This window comes from Glycine max, chromosome 6, assembly GCF_000004515.6.
Source record: "Glycine max cultivar Williams 82 chromosome 6, Glycine_max_v4.0, whole genome shotgun sequence".
Lineage (NCBI taxonomy): Eukaryota > Viridiplantae > Streptophyta > Magnoliopsida > Fabales > Fabaceae > Glycine > Glycine max.
In genome coordinates, this window is record NC_038242.2 from 13836263 (window position 1) to 13853876 (window position 17614).

The following is a 17614-nucleotide window of genomic DNA, read 5'->3' on the forward strand; positions in this document are numbered from 1 at the left end:
TGACTTATGGCTTATGTGACTGAAATCTTTAGCGGTCTGCTTTCAAATTGTCAGTCAAGCAACCAAAACAGATAATCATATGGGAAAACGTAGTTATTTGTAAACGAACAATGTCTCATTTCCCCCTAATAATTTATACATGTATATGCTTTTTAAATTGTAGAAAGTTTGTATCATGATGAAATTTAAATTAGAAAATCGTGTTTGGCTTCTATAGAAATTTTGTTGATTCACAGGAGCCTTATCTTAAATGAGGATTTTGGATGATGATATTTTGTTATCTAGCACTGGGTTGAAATGTAGTTCATGAAACCTGTAAAATAGGAAATTATTGAACTGAAATTGGTGTTTCCTGATTATGCTGTGTGCCTGTGTGGGGAACTCTTATTTGGTTTTTCTGTGCAAAAGAATTTTATTGATTTTTATGAATCATCGAAGTGGTTTAATTTGATCAAAATGGTAAATCTCCAAAAATGTTACTTCTGAATTGTATTCTACAATAATCCAGCAACTAAACACTTTCTCTTCGTACCTCGTAGTGCGCAAAACTTTACATACTAATCGTAATGCTTGAATGGCAATTTTGTTCCCTGGTTATTAACACTTTGCTTATGAATCTTGACATAATTTGGTTCTACTTCCATGTACTAAGATTGATAACATGCACTGCCGAGTACAATGTCTCACCCCAAAAGTGCTTGGATAACTTTGCTTTAGAGAGCATACATCTCACTCTCAATCAAAGTCTTGTTCATCCTCTCCACCAAACCATTCAGTTGAGGAGTTTTAGGAGTTTTCTCATGAGTAATATCATGCTGCTTGCAATAGACATCAAATGGACCACAATAGTCACCACCATTGTCAGTATGAATGCGTTTCAGCTTCTTGCATGATTGCCTCTCAACTAAGATATGAAACTCCTTAAACTTCTCAAGAATTTGGTCTTTTGTCTTCAAAGTTAGACCCAAAGTTTCTTGTAATAGTCATCAATGAAGGTAACAAAATAGAGTGCACCACTAAAAGATTTCACTTTGAAAGGGTAACAAATATTTGAATGCATCAATTCAAGCAACTTAGATTTTTTGGAGGGAGGATGTTTCTTGCCAACCATGCAATGAGAACATTTCTCTAAATCTGCATTTTTCGGTGCCACAAAGATGCCTCCATATCCATAGCATTTACACGGTCTCTAGCAATCAAAGCTTTCGTTCAATACAACTTTGAAATTTTCTCCCCCTTGGCCACAACCAAGTTACCCTTGGTGAGTTTCCACTTTCCAGAACCAAAGTGGTTATCATAACTAACATCAAGTACCTGCACAGAGATCAGATTAAAGCGGACATCTGGAGCATGTTTCACTCCTCTAAGTAGCAATTGCATTCCCATGTTGGTTTGCAAACAAACATCACCAACACCAATCATCTTGGACACGCCATCACTACCCATCTTCAAGACTCCAAAATCACTTGAAGTGTAAGATGTGAAGAACTCTTTCCTAGCTATAACATGCAGTGTAACACCATTATCAATTATCCACATGCTCTCATCAGATACAAGATTAAGCGAATCAGGGTCATGGAGAATAACAAGATCATCACTAGTAGCAATAGTCGCACGATCATCATCATGATTCTTCTCTTTTTGCTTACCCTTCTTGTCTTTATTCTCCTTCTTTCATAGAAAACAATTCCTCTGGACATGCTCTGTTCTGTGACAATAATGACACTCAACATTCTTGTACCGAGACCTAAACTTGCTCCTGCTCTCGTCTTTATCACCCTTCATCATCTTCTTCTAGTTTTTTCCCCTGTTTTCAACAACAAGCACCTCTAATTGAAAAGAAGTACCTTGCGCCTTCCTTCTCATCTCTTCATTAAGAGCACTAGTCTTTGCCATTTGCAAAGGAACAATACCATTGGGGGTAGCACTAATAATGGAAACCTGGAATGTCTCCCACGAATCAGGTAGAGTTATTAATAGGAACAATCCCATTAAAAGAAGTACCTTGCACCTTCCTTCTTATATCTTCATTAAGAGCACTAGTCTTTGCCATTTGCAAAGGAACAATACCATTGGGGGTAGCACTAATCATGGAAACTCGGAATGACTCCCACGAATCAGGTAGAGTTATTAATAGGAACAATCCCAACACATTATCATCAAAGTTGATACATGCGACTGACAACTGATCACAACGTCCTTGAAATTCACTCAAATGCTTAGTAAATGGAGTTTCATCCTTGTACTTCAATTCAACAAAGTTCTTCAACAAATACAATTTGTTGCTTCCTGATTTAGAAGCATACAAGGACTCAAGAGTTTGCCATATAGTTCCCGCATGTGTCTCATAAGAAATAAGATTATAAATGGGTTCGTCTACAAAGTGTTTAATAAAACCACATACATGTTCATGTTCAAAACTCCACTTTTCATCAGACATAGAATCTGGCTTTTGTGTGCCAAAGATCAAAAGATGCATATTCTTCATAAATAACAAGTCATTCATCTTGTCCTTCCAAAAGTGATAGTTTACTCCACTCAAGGATACCATCTTCATATGTGCCTCCATCGTTCAAGCAAGTAGAAAAACAACCCTTTAACCAAAGAGCTCTGATACCACTCTAATGGGGGAAATATGCCAACACAATAATAAACTCTACAACAGAGTAATGTTTGATGAGGGAAATAGGTCAACACAATAACAAGCTCAATAACAAAGTAATAGGCAGCAAAAATAAATTTTCCCAAACTTGCAAGAACCTGTGAGGAACACCTCTAAAATATAGAGCGTAAAATAGAAATTAAAAAAAATCAGAGACACAATTTGTTTAACGTGGAAAACTCCTCAATGCAAGGGTAAAAATCACAGGTCGTCCAGACCAAAGAAATAACTCCACTATAATTAATAAAGATACAAGAGAGTTTCAAACAAGTGTACTAAAACGTGTTACAAACAACCAAATCAAAGTAGGCCCTCAATTGGTACAATAGAGACAAGAAGATGAAATCCCAAAATATAGAGCAGAGAATGCGAAACACTTATTTCTCTCTCCAGATATCTTTTTGACGATCCAACCGAACAATTTGAAGTATCATGTGTGTAGAACTTGATGTCCAAAAATTAACCCGATCCAGCGATGAACGAATCCGCAATTGCAATCTGAAAAACGCTCTTTGGTGGGTATGCAAAAATCACAATAATTTGTAACTGTTTTTCTCTCTCAAACGAGTCTCTCTATGTCTAATATGATCCCTCTCCACTTAAATAAGTGAGACAAAATAAACCTTCTCATTTGGGCTTTTACTCCACATAGGAATGGAGCCCAAAAAACCCAACGCATCGCTGCACAGCTCCACCGCCTGTGGAGGAGAGGTGCAAGGACAAGAAGTTTGGAAGAAGGATTGCATGAATTCCACCATCCATTTCCAGCATTTGGATAATGGCATTTTCTTTATGTGTTTGTCAATTGGAGGATTCTGTGCTGGAAGAAAAAACTTGGACCTGAATCTAGATATTATTGAAATGGAGGGTTCTGTCTTTCAATTTTAGTGTTTTTTATATAACCATTTGAGCTAAGTGCGATGTTGAGGTCAAACGTTTGGTAGGGAGACTAATACAGCATACCTTTCATAATTTGTAGCATGAACATGACCCAAAATGTTATTATAATTTATAGATAATTACTCAAAATCATTAGATGAAGATTCATATTTTATCTCGGTCAATCAACTTAAAATACATTTAAAATTTTGGTCGTTCGATCTTTATTCAGCAATTATAAATAAGTCGGGGAGGTTTGACTACACTGAATCCATTTTCATGTTGGTGATAATCTCTATAGACAAACTTTCTTAATTTTGTAAGTAAAAAATTATTAATGTTTTTCCTAAATTAAAAAATAAGTTATTTGTCGAGATTGATTGAGATCATGACTATGTGCTGGTCTCAAACCATACATATTTTATTTGATCATTTTTATAAGATTCAATTAACTAATTAATTAAGATTACAAATTAATTAATATAGTTAGTAGTATTAAGGTCTAGGTGTTTTTGAAATCTGATCACCTATTGCTTCCTTCATGATTCTACCCATTCAAATAATAAAAATATTTTATTTCTTTCCCATTTTTTCCTTTATTATTATCCTTCTTAATTCATTGTATCCAAACAAAAAGTTATGAAGTAAGATTTATCGTGTTGCTTTTGTAATTGAACATATAAAATAAAGTACACCAAACTAACAAACACACTGATATCAAGTCATGCTATCAATGAATAAAAATTAAATGCACATGGTGGAACTTGGAAGGATCACTTCCACAACTTCTATTGTTCTTCAATTGTACACAACTTCCACTTTCAAAAGAACTATATTATATCACCACATTAACTCCAAAGAATCCAATATCCAACAATCAATCAACGTAGAAAGCTCCAATTACATCTCGGAATTTTTTTTTTAAGGGATTACATCTCAGATTTAACCAAAACACATGCATTACCTCGCATTTTCCCACCCAAAATTCTTGTAGTTTTAATGAGATGTGACATAAAAGTATACAACCATTCATACATTTTTTTTTATTTATCTTTTTTCCATCACATCATTTATTACATCTCAAATTTCTCTTTCTCTCTTTTAGTTGTAAAAAAAACATTTCTCTTTTAATTTACATTTTGAATTTTTCTGACATCAATATTATGGAGCCTCTTCTGGTGAGTTGCCACTAGGCTCATTACTACTATCACTGGTGATCCCGTCTTAAACATCATAACTTATGTCCCATTTTCTTTGCTGCTTCTTTCCCACAGCGAGTGCCTTAGAAGTGAAGCAACTTCTCTCTGCCCCCCTTCTGTGTGAAGCATCCTGGTCAAATCCACAGACATATCATCACCTATTCCACTAACCTTTCCATGTTCCTCATCATTGGTAAACTCATCTGCATAATCACTTTCCTCCTCCTCTTCCTCAAATTCATTGTACCCTGGGGTGGTTCCTAGTTCAAGGTCTCCTGCTGTTTTTCTCATCATAGGGCTCAGGGATTCAACAGTTCTTCTTCTAGATGATTCTGATGGTTCCTTTGGAATCAGAATCTTAGACCTGAAGTTGTTCTTGGATGGAGGAATGCTGGAGCAAAATATTTCTCTGAAGTTCGCAGCTACTCCTTTGTCATAAGGGTTGGCTTGTTGGTCATAACGGTATCTAAAATTTTCATATGTTGACTGCACATAAATCAAAATATGGTCGTTAACATGTGTAAGAAAACCATACTAGAAATGCACATTACTCTTTCATAGATAAAGTATGTAAGCATTCTTTGTTATTAGCTGAAATTTATTGGACATTACGAAACTTTGTTATTGGTTGAAATTTATTGGAAATCATAAAATTTTGTGAGTCTCACATCTTATTTAATGAATTTCACTTATGATTTTATAGTTTTCAATAAATTTTAATCAACAATAAAGATTGTGTTAGAAGAAGTGTGATCAAGTGTTACTAGCACTCCTCATTATATTAAGGTTTCCAAATATGGAATGGAGAGGGTGATCAGAATTCAGAAACTCCCAGATAGCCACATTTAAGTTCAGGGGCTTGTGAGTTAAATGGTGTTCAAACCTGGTTTTTGCTGATTAGATATGTGTGGAAAACAGTGAGGCCACCAACAAACCAGACAGAAATGAAGGAGTATATTATTAGTGCAATGGAAGCAGGAGTTTTGATCATTGCTTTCCAAATTGATATCTCCTCTGAGTCCATGATCCTCTTAATGTAGACCCAGCAAAAGCCATGAACATATAAACAAAGAAGGGTTGCAGAGAAAACAAACATGTAGTAGAACCTGTAATTTCGCTGCCGCCATACATAAAAGCAAAGAAGCAAAAAATAATTCTGAATTAGCTACTTCATGATCATATCTACTACAAATATAATTGTGTATTATTATTAACTATATGTATCAAATCAGACAATAACATACCAGCTTTTGCTAATTTTTTATAACCTAGAAGAAAAATGTATTCAAGAATATGATACAAACCTATTAGCTTATTAAGAATTTGAATAGAAACACAAAACTTATGGGGAGTTCAAGCGATGATGATTCTACAATCTTTGAGCTGTTCCTTTACCTAGTTCTATAGCAATTTCTGTGGTTTGTAAATCACACGTGTTATTTTAAGAACTACTCAATGCTTTCCATCAATTCACTGCTATATTCTAGGCTTTCTGCCTCCAAGTACCAAAGATATCTACAAGTAGTATATTCAATTGATTGCATACCCCTTTTCAACAGTAATTTGAATCTATTCATATCTATTTTTATGCAATAGTCGCAATGAAAAACAAAACACAAACCAAAAAATGAACATTATAGATAAAATTGAACATTAAAAGAAAAACACAACAATTGTTCTTCTAGGACTAGATCATAATATAATGATAGGAAAAGACTTTGAGATGGTGACTTTTGAATACCATCACATCACTATGAAATTGGGATATATATGTAAACATTAGTCCCTTACCAATCCAATGCACTGACCAACCCAAGGGCAGTGATGATCAAATCGCTCCACGCAATTATCGCATACTGAACAATGAGAACAACGAGGAGGTCTATAGAGCATGCAGGTATCACAATATTTTATCTTCACAGATACTCCATTGACTATTATTTCCTTTGCTCGTGGCAAATGTGGCTGTGGGGTTTGTTCATTGTTGATATTGGCATTCCCTTCATATTCAACCAGAATTGGAGGATTAGAATTACGGGGCACTATGCCAGGGTCTCTTCCTGAGGTCAGTACAAGGGTGATCAGAACCTGGGAATACGTTGTAAGACTTTAGGAGTAGAGGGGTGAATGAGAAGCATTAGAATAATTGTATTGAAAATGTAATCTACATCAAAATCAGAACCATTGTACAAGATTAGAATAATTTGTGAAACCATTAAGAGTTGCAGACAAGGAACTATATTGGTGCTACTGCTTAATCAATTTTTTTTCCTCTAAAAGCCAATTCCATAAAATTCACTAAATAGACCCCACAAACTATCTCTTATTACCTACAACTATTGAGACTAGTGACAACAACTTCTATTTCTTAACCAAATGATTTAGGATTCAAATTCTGAATTATGTTAGAAAAAAATATCTACTTGTCTACGCTCATGGTCTCCAATGAAAATTGATCATTATTTTATTTTAACTACTTCGTACCAATATTATAATGAGTAAGGAAAAAAACTCTTATTTGTAATTCTCTCTTTTTATTTTATTTTATTTTAGTTTTGATCCATAAGTCCTTCATAATATATGACAAACTACATAAAAAATAATATTTTCACTATTCATACTAATAAATAAATCAAAACCGGATTACATTACATGTTTTAATAAAAGCAGATCGAAATGCAAAAAGCATGAATGTGGACTTTGTTTTTCGAAAAAAGAAAAAGGAACGTTAATATTTACGTAACGATGGAACTTCTGCAAGTCTCATTAGAGTAGTTCCACAATCTTGTTCCGAAGAGTAATGACTTTACAATTTTGGGCCATCTTTTATGACATGCAACGATTTCTTATACAAGTTACAAGCTATTATTGCTTAATTGAAATGCCAGGTCGACCACGTATTAAATGGTTGCCTACCTGAAAAAATAAGCTATACAATCCCTTTGTTAAGATTTCCCACATTAGTTAAAAATATGGTCAAAATACTTCTCTAAAGACTTGGACTTTTCTTCTTCCTTGAACTAGTTTTTAAGAATAAGTTAGACCAATCTTTCAATTAATTGACCAATCCAAATTATATATATATATATATATATATATATATATATATATATCAAATCTTAGAAAGAAAATTAATCTATTCATGAGAGGAGATAAAATCATATAAAAAATACAATCGATTCTTTCCTTTGTTGGCTATTCCTAGAAAGCACCCAATGTTCAATCTAGGACATAAGGGGATGTATAAAGATATCCTACCTTGGTTAGGATTACCAGTAATGCTCTTATAAGTTATAAGTCATAGGATTTAGGAAATCTTCTTATGTTGCACTTGATTGTTTTCTATTATCTTTTTTTTAGTGTGATTGGAAGGAATAAAATATTATGTTAAATATTATTAAGACTAATTTCTTTCAAAAAAATGTGAAGACACTTAAAAGGTGAACTACTCCATCCTAATAAAATTTTCTTCTTATTTAAAAGTCAAAATTCAAAATCCTAAATACTTATTTAAGGGATTTGAATAAAATATTATGTTACATATTATTTGAATCAACCGGAGTAAAATAATATGCTAAATATTATTGAGACTAATTTCTTTTAGAAGATGTAAAGACACTAAATTATAGATTATTCTCTCCCAATTAAGATTTAAACTCACCACTACTTGCTTAATTAAGGAATTCCAACCCATCACCACTTGGGTCCAGCCACTTGATTTTTCTACTACACTTTAAATTTGGTATAACTTTATTCAACTATGATTATATCAGAACCTAACACGTTTTGCTTCACTTCACCATATTGATACTCCCTTGCTCCCTCCTCTGGTCCTCCCATTCCCACCCTCCTTCCGTCTACCCCACAAATAAATACCAACTTCTGTCAACCATTGGTATTTGTGTGACAGGCCAGAAGTATAGTTTTTAACATAAGAAATTCACAAAGTTTATTAAAAACATTCAGGACTCTTAGCATCATCCAGATATAATGCCTATAAATGTTATTTTATATAGAGAGAATATGCAAGCTGTCAGTGTCAGAACTGTAAGTGACAACAATTCGAATATAAAATTAAACCATGATTAGTTAATAAGGCCTCTTCAGCCATTCACTTTTATAAAATATTTGAAATAGCTGTAAATGACAATGTCCCGTGAATATGATGAAAAGTAAGTCGACAAGGTTAGAGGGAAAATTCTCATGATGACAAGCACTACAATAACCCGAAGCAGGAATGTAAAATATACAGTGTGATAATAGTAATGTAAACATAGTACTAATGGATGAAGGTGGCAGAATGAGTCATTCTGAGTGGTTTCAAACCTATTTCTGAATGTCAAGTCATCCAAGATTCTTAGTAGGATTTTCAAGAGAGAAGCAAGTGAAAGTATTTTAAAGCTCTGCTTCTTGATTTTGTAGGTTAAAGTTTAGGCCTATGAGGTCTAAGTCTAACGAACAGTTACGAGAAATTGTGCAATTTTTTTCCCTTCAACAATTTGTATCTCGAAGCAAGATAAATATAGCAATAGCGCTTCACATGTAAAACCAGAAACATAGTGATTCTGCACAACTTAAAATGGAAAAGCTAGGCCATGGAACAACTCTACCTACTGCTATTAGGGAACAAGAACAATTACTGAGTGAGCATATATATTAAACAAATCACGGTTTCAGAATAGAAGGACTTACAAACACCGTGTGGAGAATAACTACGATCAATATTGAATATCCCCAGTGATGAGGAAAATCATCCAACAATTTCCTGGCCACAAAAACAGAGAAAACAGCAACAGGGGCAACAACAAGAAAGATAGTCAAAAGTATAGATTTCCCATCAGGTCCAAATATAAGCCTCCCCCAAAGACAAAATTCCTGAAAAAATACAACAGCCACAAATAATTCAGAACACAAATAATAATTAACTGCATTCAAACAGTACAAAAGCTTAATTTTATATATAATAGATAAGTAATTTTTAAGGTGTGGGTTTTCTAGTTATTGAGACCTGTCCAAACATCTAAATTATCAACACACCAAGGAAAACTGGACAATCAACAATACCCTTTACTTTACTTTATTACAAAAACATGGTCTAATACAATAAGACACAAGCACACACATAAATCAATTGAGAATTGAATTTGTACAAAGGTAGAAAAAACTTAAAAAGGGTAATTGAGCTTAAAACTGGTGGTGGAACACTGATAGATATTATTATGTTAACTTACGTTGTTGCCTTTCCAAGCACGGTAAGTTCTGACCAGAGGAGAATCTCCGGCAGCACCGCCTTCGGAGTTCGCCGGTGCCGGAGGCTGCACTGCAAACATTGGCTCTGAGATTTGCGTGTCAATGAATGAATAATCACAATTATTACTATGTTAATTCAAAGGAAAGGTCAAAGGCGGCTTTTTTTTGTGTGTCATCTTTATTTTATTTAATTTATGTGATTTATTGCAACTGCCAAAAGGAACAGTTGTGTTGTGTGTGTTAGTTTGGTTGGGTAGGTTAATTAATAGTTGACTTTTCTTGAAATAATGTGACTTACTTGTTAGATTGCGAACCCACCCACCAATAATTTGGCAGATCCACCGTCCTTGTTGAACCGCCGGTCAATTAATACTCCAAAACACAAAACTCTACTCATTTCAAAACAAATTAGCAAATGGTTAAGAATGGTTTAATCGTGGCTTAGTAAAACAATAGGAGTAATAATATAATAATATAAAAAAAATATAATATTTAGCAATTTTTTTTTACACATTTTTTAGTTTCTTCTGACAAAATTGAGTATGTACATTGACACACATTCTAATCTCAGGTTCCAATCGTCTTGGATTAGTCATTTCAAGAGAATCCAAGAACAACATGCATCCTGATCTTGTAGTTGATTCCAAGTTTTTTCACCAGAATCACACAGGATCAAAAGGCTTCGGTGACTCCCTTACCACATTGAGATTCAAAATGTGCATTCCATGGATTAATAGAAAATTTGGTGTTCTCCTAAGCTTTCAACATCCATATCCAATTCCCCTCGTACCTAAGTTTATTGCCCAACCATTACTTAAGGAACCATATGTAACCCGACTTAGTAGTGTAAGCTCCATTTGTGTTCTCAGTCCAAATAATCGTGTCAGGGACTTGTGGATTAATATTATGAGGTCGCAGATAGAGAATGTGTTCTTTCAGCTTTGAAGGAATTTGAGTTGCCAACTGTTGCAATTTGCAAATGCCACTCGCCATGTTGGAAAACATCATTTAATTTATCCTAAAACAACTGTCTTGGATATCAACATATATAAAAGACCTTTCTTTGTTCATAGAGGGCCTTCATTCAGCCACGCTTCATACCAAAAAGATGTTTCGCCTGATCCAATACGAAAAGTGAAACCAGCCTTAAGAAAGTTTTTGCCCTTTATGATAGTTGATACTTGATAGACCCCAAATAGGAGAGACTCTTGTGCCTTATCAATTTGCATAAAGGGAATTTGAGAGCAATACTTGTAAAAAATCTTCACCCAGAGCTTATCACGATTGTGAACCATGTCCTAAGTCTATTTTACTAGAAGAGAAATATTGGTGTCCCTAAGGCCCAACCCACTCAACATTTTAGGCCTAGTGATTTTAATCCATTGACCGCTTCCTAATTAAATCTTCTGAGGTTCCAAATTAAAAACCTTTTTAAACGGCATAGTGTGCTATAGATATAAATAACTTTGTCTCTTATCATGATTCGATCCGTGACTTATACACATCGAAAAACATATGTTGAAAGAGATGAATTCTTTAAAATGAATATCAATTGTTTGAGAAATTAATCATTAACTACTGAGTACCTTGATTATAATTTTTTTATTATATTATATTACATTACATTATATACATATACAAATACTAAACATATATATATATATATATATATATATATATATATATATATATTAATAATCATATACGTTATATAAATAACTATATTATATAATTGTAATTACTTTTATTATTATAATTATAATAATGTAAATTATTATTATTATTATTATTATTATTATTATTATAGCACGTGAGTTACATATTTAGAATAAATATTTATTGTATATAAATAAATTTATAATAAAAACATCATTTCAATATAAAATTTATAGTATAATTAAAAAGCAACTAGAAATTTGTAGGAAAGCTAACTTTATGTTATCAACTAAATAAATTAAAATTTATGCTATACTTTAACTTATTTTAAAATTTCAATTCATCTCCTAAATTTATGTTATCAACTAAATAATTTAAATTTATTTTAAACTTTAATTAATTTTTCTCATAATTGAATAGAGAAGGAATTGCGAAGAAAAATATTCCCTCGTCAAATTACGATTTTCAGATTCTTTATGAGACAAATTTTCCTTTACAAACGTGTCAAATTTGTGAGGAAAATGTTATCCCTAAACTTAATTCTAATTTGATGATCTATTTTTTAAGGTTTTATGAGGGATATTTCCTTCCCAAAGTAGCAGGAAATAAAGAGGGAAATACGTCCTCACTAACTTTATATATATATTTTTTTATTTTCAATTATTATATTTCCGTTAGCAAATGATTTGCAAGGCAAAGAGTCCCTCACTAAATAATTTGATGTGCTTGTGAAGGAATAGCAAGAAAAAAATGTTTCCTAGCTAATCCTTCACCAATTTACAAGGGATTAGCGGCAAATTTTTTCTTCACGAATGCTTTCCTAATTGGTGTGAAATTAACAATGGAAACTTTTCCTCACTAGAAATTGTTTCCTTTTAAATCTATGACCACATAGTTTTTAATTTCTATAAGTTATTTTGTTCAAGTCACAGTATTTATAGTACGATAAGGTAGTTCTTCCGTTGACGGTTAACTTTTTCTACCCATAAAATTTGAATGATGGAAGATAATCAATTATGTACTAAAACTAACAACTTAGTATAAATTTATTTAATTTATTTCATTTTTTTTTTAAAAAAATGGACCGACAGAGATTTCCTTTCACTTTAAACTGCAATTATTAATTCAAAGGATATTGATGCAACTATAATTTATTTTTTCAAATTGTCAAGTTGATTATATTTTTTTATTATTTTCTGCTCCAGATTTTTTTTTCATTATTTATGTTCCTGTTTTTGTTGTTTGGGCCAACAGATATGGATAGAACGAGATCGGCCTAAGAAGTGAAGACAAAATTCCAGGGAGTTGCTAGGTGCACTCACCCAACAATTATGTGAATGGGTAAAATTACATTTATTTAAAAATTCTAAAAATAAATGCGAGTATCTTCGTACGGAAGAACCTTCTTCCGTATGAACTTACGAAAGAAGGTTCTTCCGTAGGTTCATACGTAAGAAATTTCTTCCGTATGAACTTACGGAAGAACTTCTTCCGTAGGTTCTTTCTTCCGTAAGGTTTTTTTTTAAAATTATTTGTGACAAATTAATTTAATGCATTAAATATTTTTTACTTCGGGTTATTATTACAAAATTTAATGCATTAAATATTTTTGTAATAGTAACTTGAATTAATGCATTAAATATTTTTGTAATAGTAATCCGAATTAAATATGCATTAAATATTTTTTTATTTAATTCGAGTTACTATTAAAAAATTTAATGCATATTTAATTCGGGTTACTATTACAAAAATATTTAATGCATTAAATTTTGTAATAGTAAAAATATTTTGTGATAGTAAATATTTTTTATTTTTAAAAAAATATACGGATTAAATAATTCGTATGATTTATATCAAAATTAATTGTTATAAAATTTATTATTTAAATTTACATGCGCATTAAACATGCACATTAAACATGCATTAGAAATTTTAGTGTTATGTATAGTAACATTATTTATTTTATAACGTAATTAACTCATTATCTTAGTTGATTAGAGCGTTGTGCTAATAACACAAAAGTCAAAAGTCATAGGTTTGAGTCTTGCTTGGGCCATTATTTAATCTGTATATTTTTTTTAAAAATAAAAAACGTTTACTATCACAAATTTTTTTTACTATTACAAAATTTAATATATATTAAATAAATATTTTTTATTTTGTAATGGTTACTATTACAAAAATATTTAATGCATTAAATTTTGTAATAATAACCCAAATTGAATATGCATTAAATTTTGTAATTGTAAGCCGAATTAAATAAAAAATATTTAATGCATTAAATTAATTTGTCACAAATAATTTTCAAAAAAAAAAAAAACCTTACGTAAGAACTTATGAAAAAAGTTCTTCTGGAAAAAGTTCTTTCCGTAAGTTCATACGGAAGAAAGTTCTTCCGTATTAAGGTATTCGCGTTTATTTTTAAAACTTTTAAACAAGGACAATTTTACTCATTCTCATAATTGCTGGCTACACCAGCAATGTTGCTAGATGCACCCAGCAACTCCCAAAATCCAATGAGTGAGAAAAAAGATTTGGCCCACTACAATAAACGTACTACGAAATGATCCAATTTGAATACGCCCAACCACACACCAAGAAAAAAAGAAGTAGCGGAATGAGAATGATTTCATGATCCAAGCAATTTTTTTTGGAATCATAACCTTAACCTATATATGCCATGCAGATTTTTTTTTTCTTGTTTATGCAATGATCTAATATACTACTATATACGAAAAGTAGGAAAATGAAATGGAAGTATATATTGATGTATATAATCATGGTCGTTACCTAATTCCAATTGAAGAAAATAACAATTCAGAAAGAAATTCTGGAATTGTCTAGATTCATAGTTTATTTGCCATTATTATGCCGGAACTCTACAGTCACGTGGAATTTTCTTCTGAAATTTGAAGGCTGACCTGGCCATGAATACCATGAGACATGAATCTATGTGGTGTGGACTTCATTGTACTACTATTACATTTTATTTTCGATAGGTCTTAATTTGTTGCTACCGTAGCCTCGTCAGGTACATGCAAGATAATTAGATAAGATCTATTAATATTTCATCATATAGTTTATCTTTGCGCACATGGCATGACAGGTTCATGGGACCTTTTCATTAATTAATTCCCTCTGAATGAGACTCTTGTATAAACTTTCATTAAGCAGAGGCTATCTGCAAGAGAATAGAGTCCACAATAGCTGCTGGAGATCTTGTTATGTCGAGGCTAAGATCCAAAAAAAATATGTGTCACATTGCATTGCCTAATTAAATGAATTGGTTTCAAGTGGATGAATTGGAGGTGATAGTAAATTGCCTTAACCCTCCGCCAAAGTAATCTATTTCATAGCCTCACATTTAGGGCATTGATGCTTACCAACACTCTCTATCTCTCCAACAACACCCACATTAACTCACTCATAAAGGCACCTAGCTAACCCCTATAAACTCTACTATAATATAGGACTTTGCAAAACCCTCGTTATTCTTCCTACGTTAAGCAATCAACGTCTTCGCAATTTTTTAGTGATAATGGATACTACCTACTGTAGTAGTGTCTAAATTGGTCTGTTGCATACTCCTTAATTAGCAGTGAGGTTTTGGTTAATGCAACAAGTTATAGTACTTTGGGTTAGCTAGCAGACATCCTATTGGTTATTTGATTCTATATACGAGAACGAAAATGGACACGAGTTCAAGTTGTTCATGATCGCAGGAATTGCGAAGCGGCAACTTGTGAATGGTCCTGGTGGCTTCCAATTATTTCATGACATTGAAGTGTTACCAAGAATTATGTAATTAGGAGTAATTATACTTAAAGTCAGGTTAACTAGTACCTTAGATGCATGTAAAGTTAAGAGATTAATAAATAAAATGCTATAAAACTTAAACTAGTAATTAATTAGAAAGAGTTAATATTAGCTCAATGGATCACTGAACAAATATAATGATATGATTGACAGATATTTTTGTCTCTTAAATAAGTAATTAAGGGTTCAACATTAGTTTTATATACTAAACAGTGGTCCGGATCTTAGTGGTGAAAGTGAAACTCGTTTGTACATTGTGATAATACTGGGTTTGAAAAGAGACTGAGAAAATGTGAGATAGACTGCAGCGCGTAACAGACCTTCGACTGTTATGAAACGATTCTTCTTTGGGCTCTGCTGGAAGGTAATTAAATCACATTAACTCAATCTAGTTTATGGCTAGTTTGATCGCATCAATATTAAATTATAAACACATCTGATCCAACAGTTAAACTGGATAAATTAAATTATGAGACTAGTTTTGGGTCAAATTAATTGCTCCAGCCGTTAGGTTTGAGTCAAGTTTAAAATTCTGGAATTAGCAGTTCACAATTTTTTTAGTGTAATGTGTCAAAGGGTACTTATCAGTAGTCTGTTTATATTTTGATACTTCAGTTTTAAATATTGATGTAATTCATCACTCGTATATTTATTATCTGTCATTTTAAGAAAATAAAAAATTCATATATAAGCGATGAATTCTATTTTTTAATTTAAGATGAATATGTCAAAATAAGATTAAATCGAGCTCAGTCCTACGTGTACGTGACAATAATGTGACCAGGGTATTAGTTAATAGTTACTGTACACAGTTTTGAACACACGCTTGATGAACGAACGAACGAGGAGGGAGCAGCCAAAAACGATGCAATTAATCAATTAATTAATTGTATAAAAAGAATTTGCATGGTTGACATTAAGATGAGGTTCATGTCAATAAGCACAGCTGTGGGGCCCCCTCCTATCATTGTGGAAACAGATATAGATTCGGAGTCATGAGATGATATCTAATGTTGGTCACAAATGCCAACCCAATAATTATAACAGTAAGTACCTAAATTTATCACCAGCTGATTAAAACACCATACTCTACTCTGTTTCTTGGTAGTGAAAGAAAGGAAGACCTATGAGATCTTTGACACAAACACCAATCAACGCAAGTTTCAATGTGAGTTAAAAGACAGCAATGGACAGCCAACGCTATCTCTAGAAATTTCCAAGAATTATTTGGAAGATAAATGTAACTTCACCATACATCAATTCATTATTATTATTATTATTTTGATTTTTTCTACCCACAATTTTTTATTAAATTTTTATAATTAAAATTCTAATATCAGTACTTTTAATAGAATATGAGAAATTTAAACTGATCAAATTATTTACCGATCAATGTTGCGTAATTCACTTTTATATTTTTGCATAAATAATAGTTTGATATTGAGAATTCACTTCAAAAGGGTACGATGATAAACAAGAATAAAAAAATACATAATTTTGATAATTGAACAACCTTATTTTCTTTGGAAAAAAATCTGTTGAGTAAAATGCAAACGATATTAGATGATAATTATGAGAAAAATAGCTTATATTTCGTAGCTTGTAATGACAATAAATATAGTTATTAAAAGTAAAGTTATTTAAGAAAATTCTAACAAATAATTTGGAAAATAAAATTGCCAATTGATAATAATTATTATGTTGATAGAGACATAATTTTGAAATATCTCAAGAACAGCCCCTTCTAAAAAAGATTAAAATAATATACAATAATAAAGCTTATGACTACTGCAATTAATGGCCTACCCATCTAACAATTGGTTGGATTATCGTATTAGCGATAACATTATTTAATTATGAAGGTGAAATGAGTAAATTCAAGAAATGTATCTCCTCAATTTATAAAAAAATATAAAATCTCAATTTAAATAAATAATAACCGTTGGATTAAAATTAATGATTAAGATAAATTTTAACAAAACTTATCATTTTACTTTTATATTTTTACTTCATATTTTTATAATTAAGGAGACCTGCTCCCATCATAATACATAGACAGAGGACGATAAATCAGTTAAATGAAACATCAATGTGCTTCAACGGCGAGTTACTCCCCAAATCCCTCGGCAACGTTCCAATAAGTTTGTTACTG

At 31.9% G+C, this 17614-nt stretch overlaps 1 protein-coding gene across 1 annotated transcript; it reads right to left on the bottom strand.

Annotated features, from left to right (window-relative positions):
- Positions 1 to 4318: 4318 nt before the first annotated feature.
- LOC100791866 (probable protein S-acyltransferase 5) lies at positions 4319 to 10222 on the bottom strand. Its single transcript, XM_003528047.5, has 5 exons — positions 9972 to 10222; positions 9433 to 9615; positions 6532 to 6828; positions 5624 to 5857; positions 4319 to 5226 (listed from the first exon to the last, which is right to left on the bottom strand). The coding sequence occupies exons 1-5, from the start codon at positions 10068 to 10070 to the stop codon at positions 4780 to 4782; spliced, it is 1260 nt and encodes a 419-aa protein (XP_003528095.1). The 5' UTR covers positions 10071 to 10222; the 3' UTR covers positions 4319 to 4779.
- Positions 10223 to 17614: the final 7392 nt, after the last annotated feature.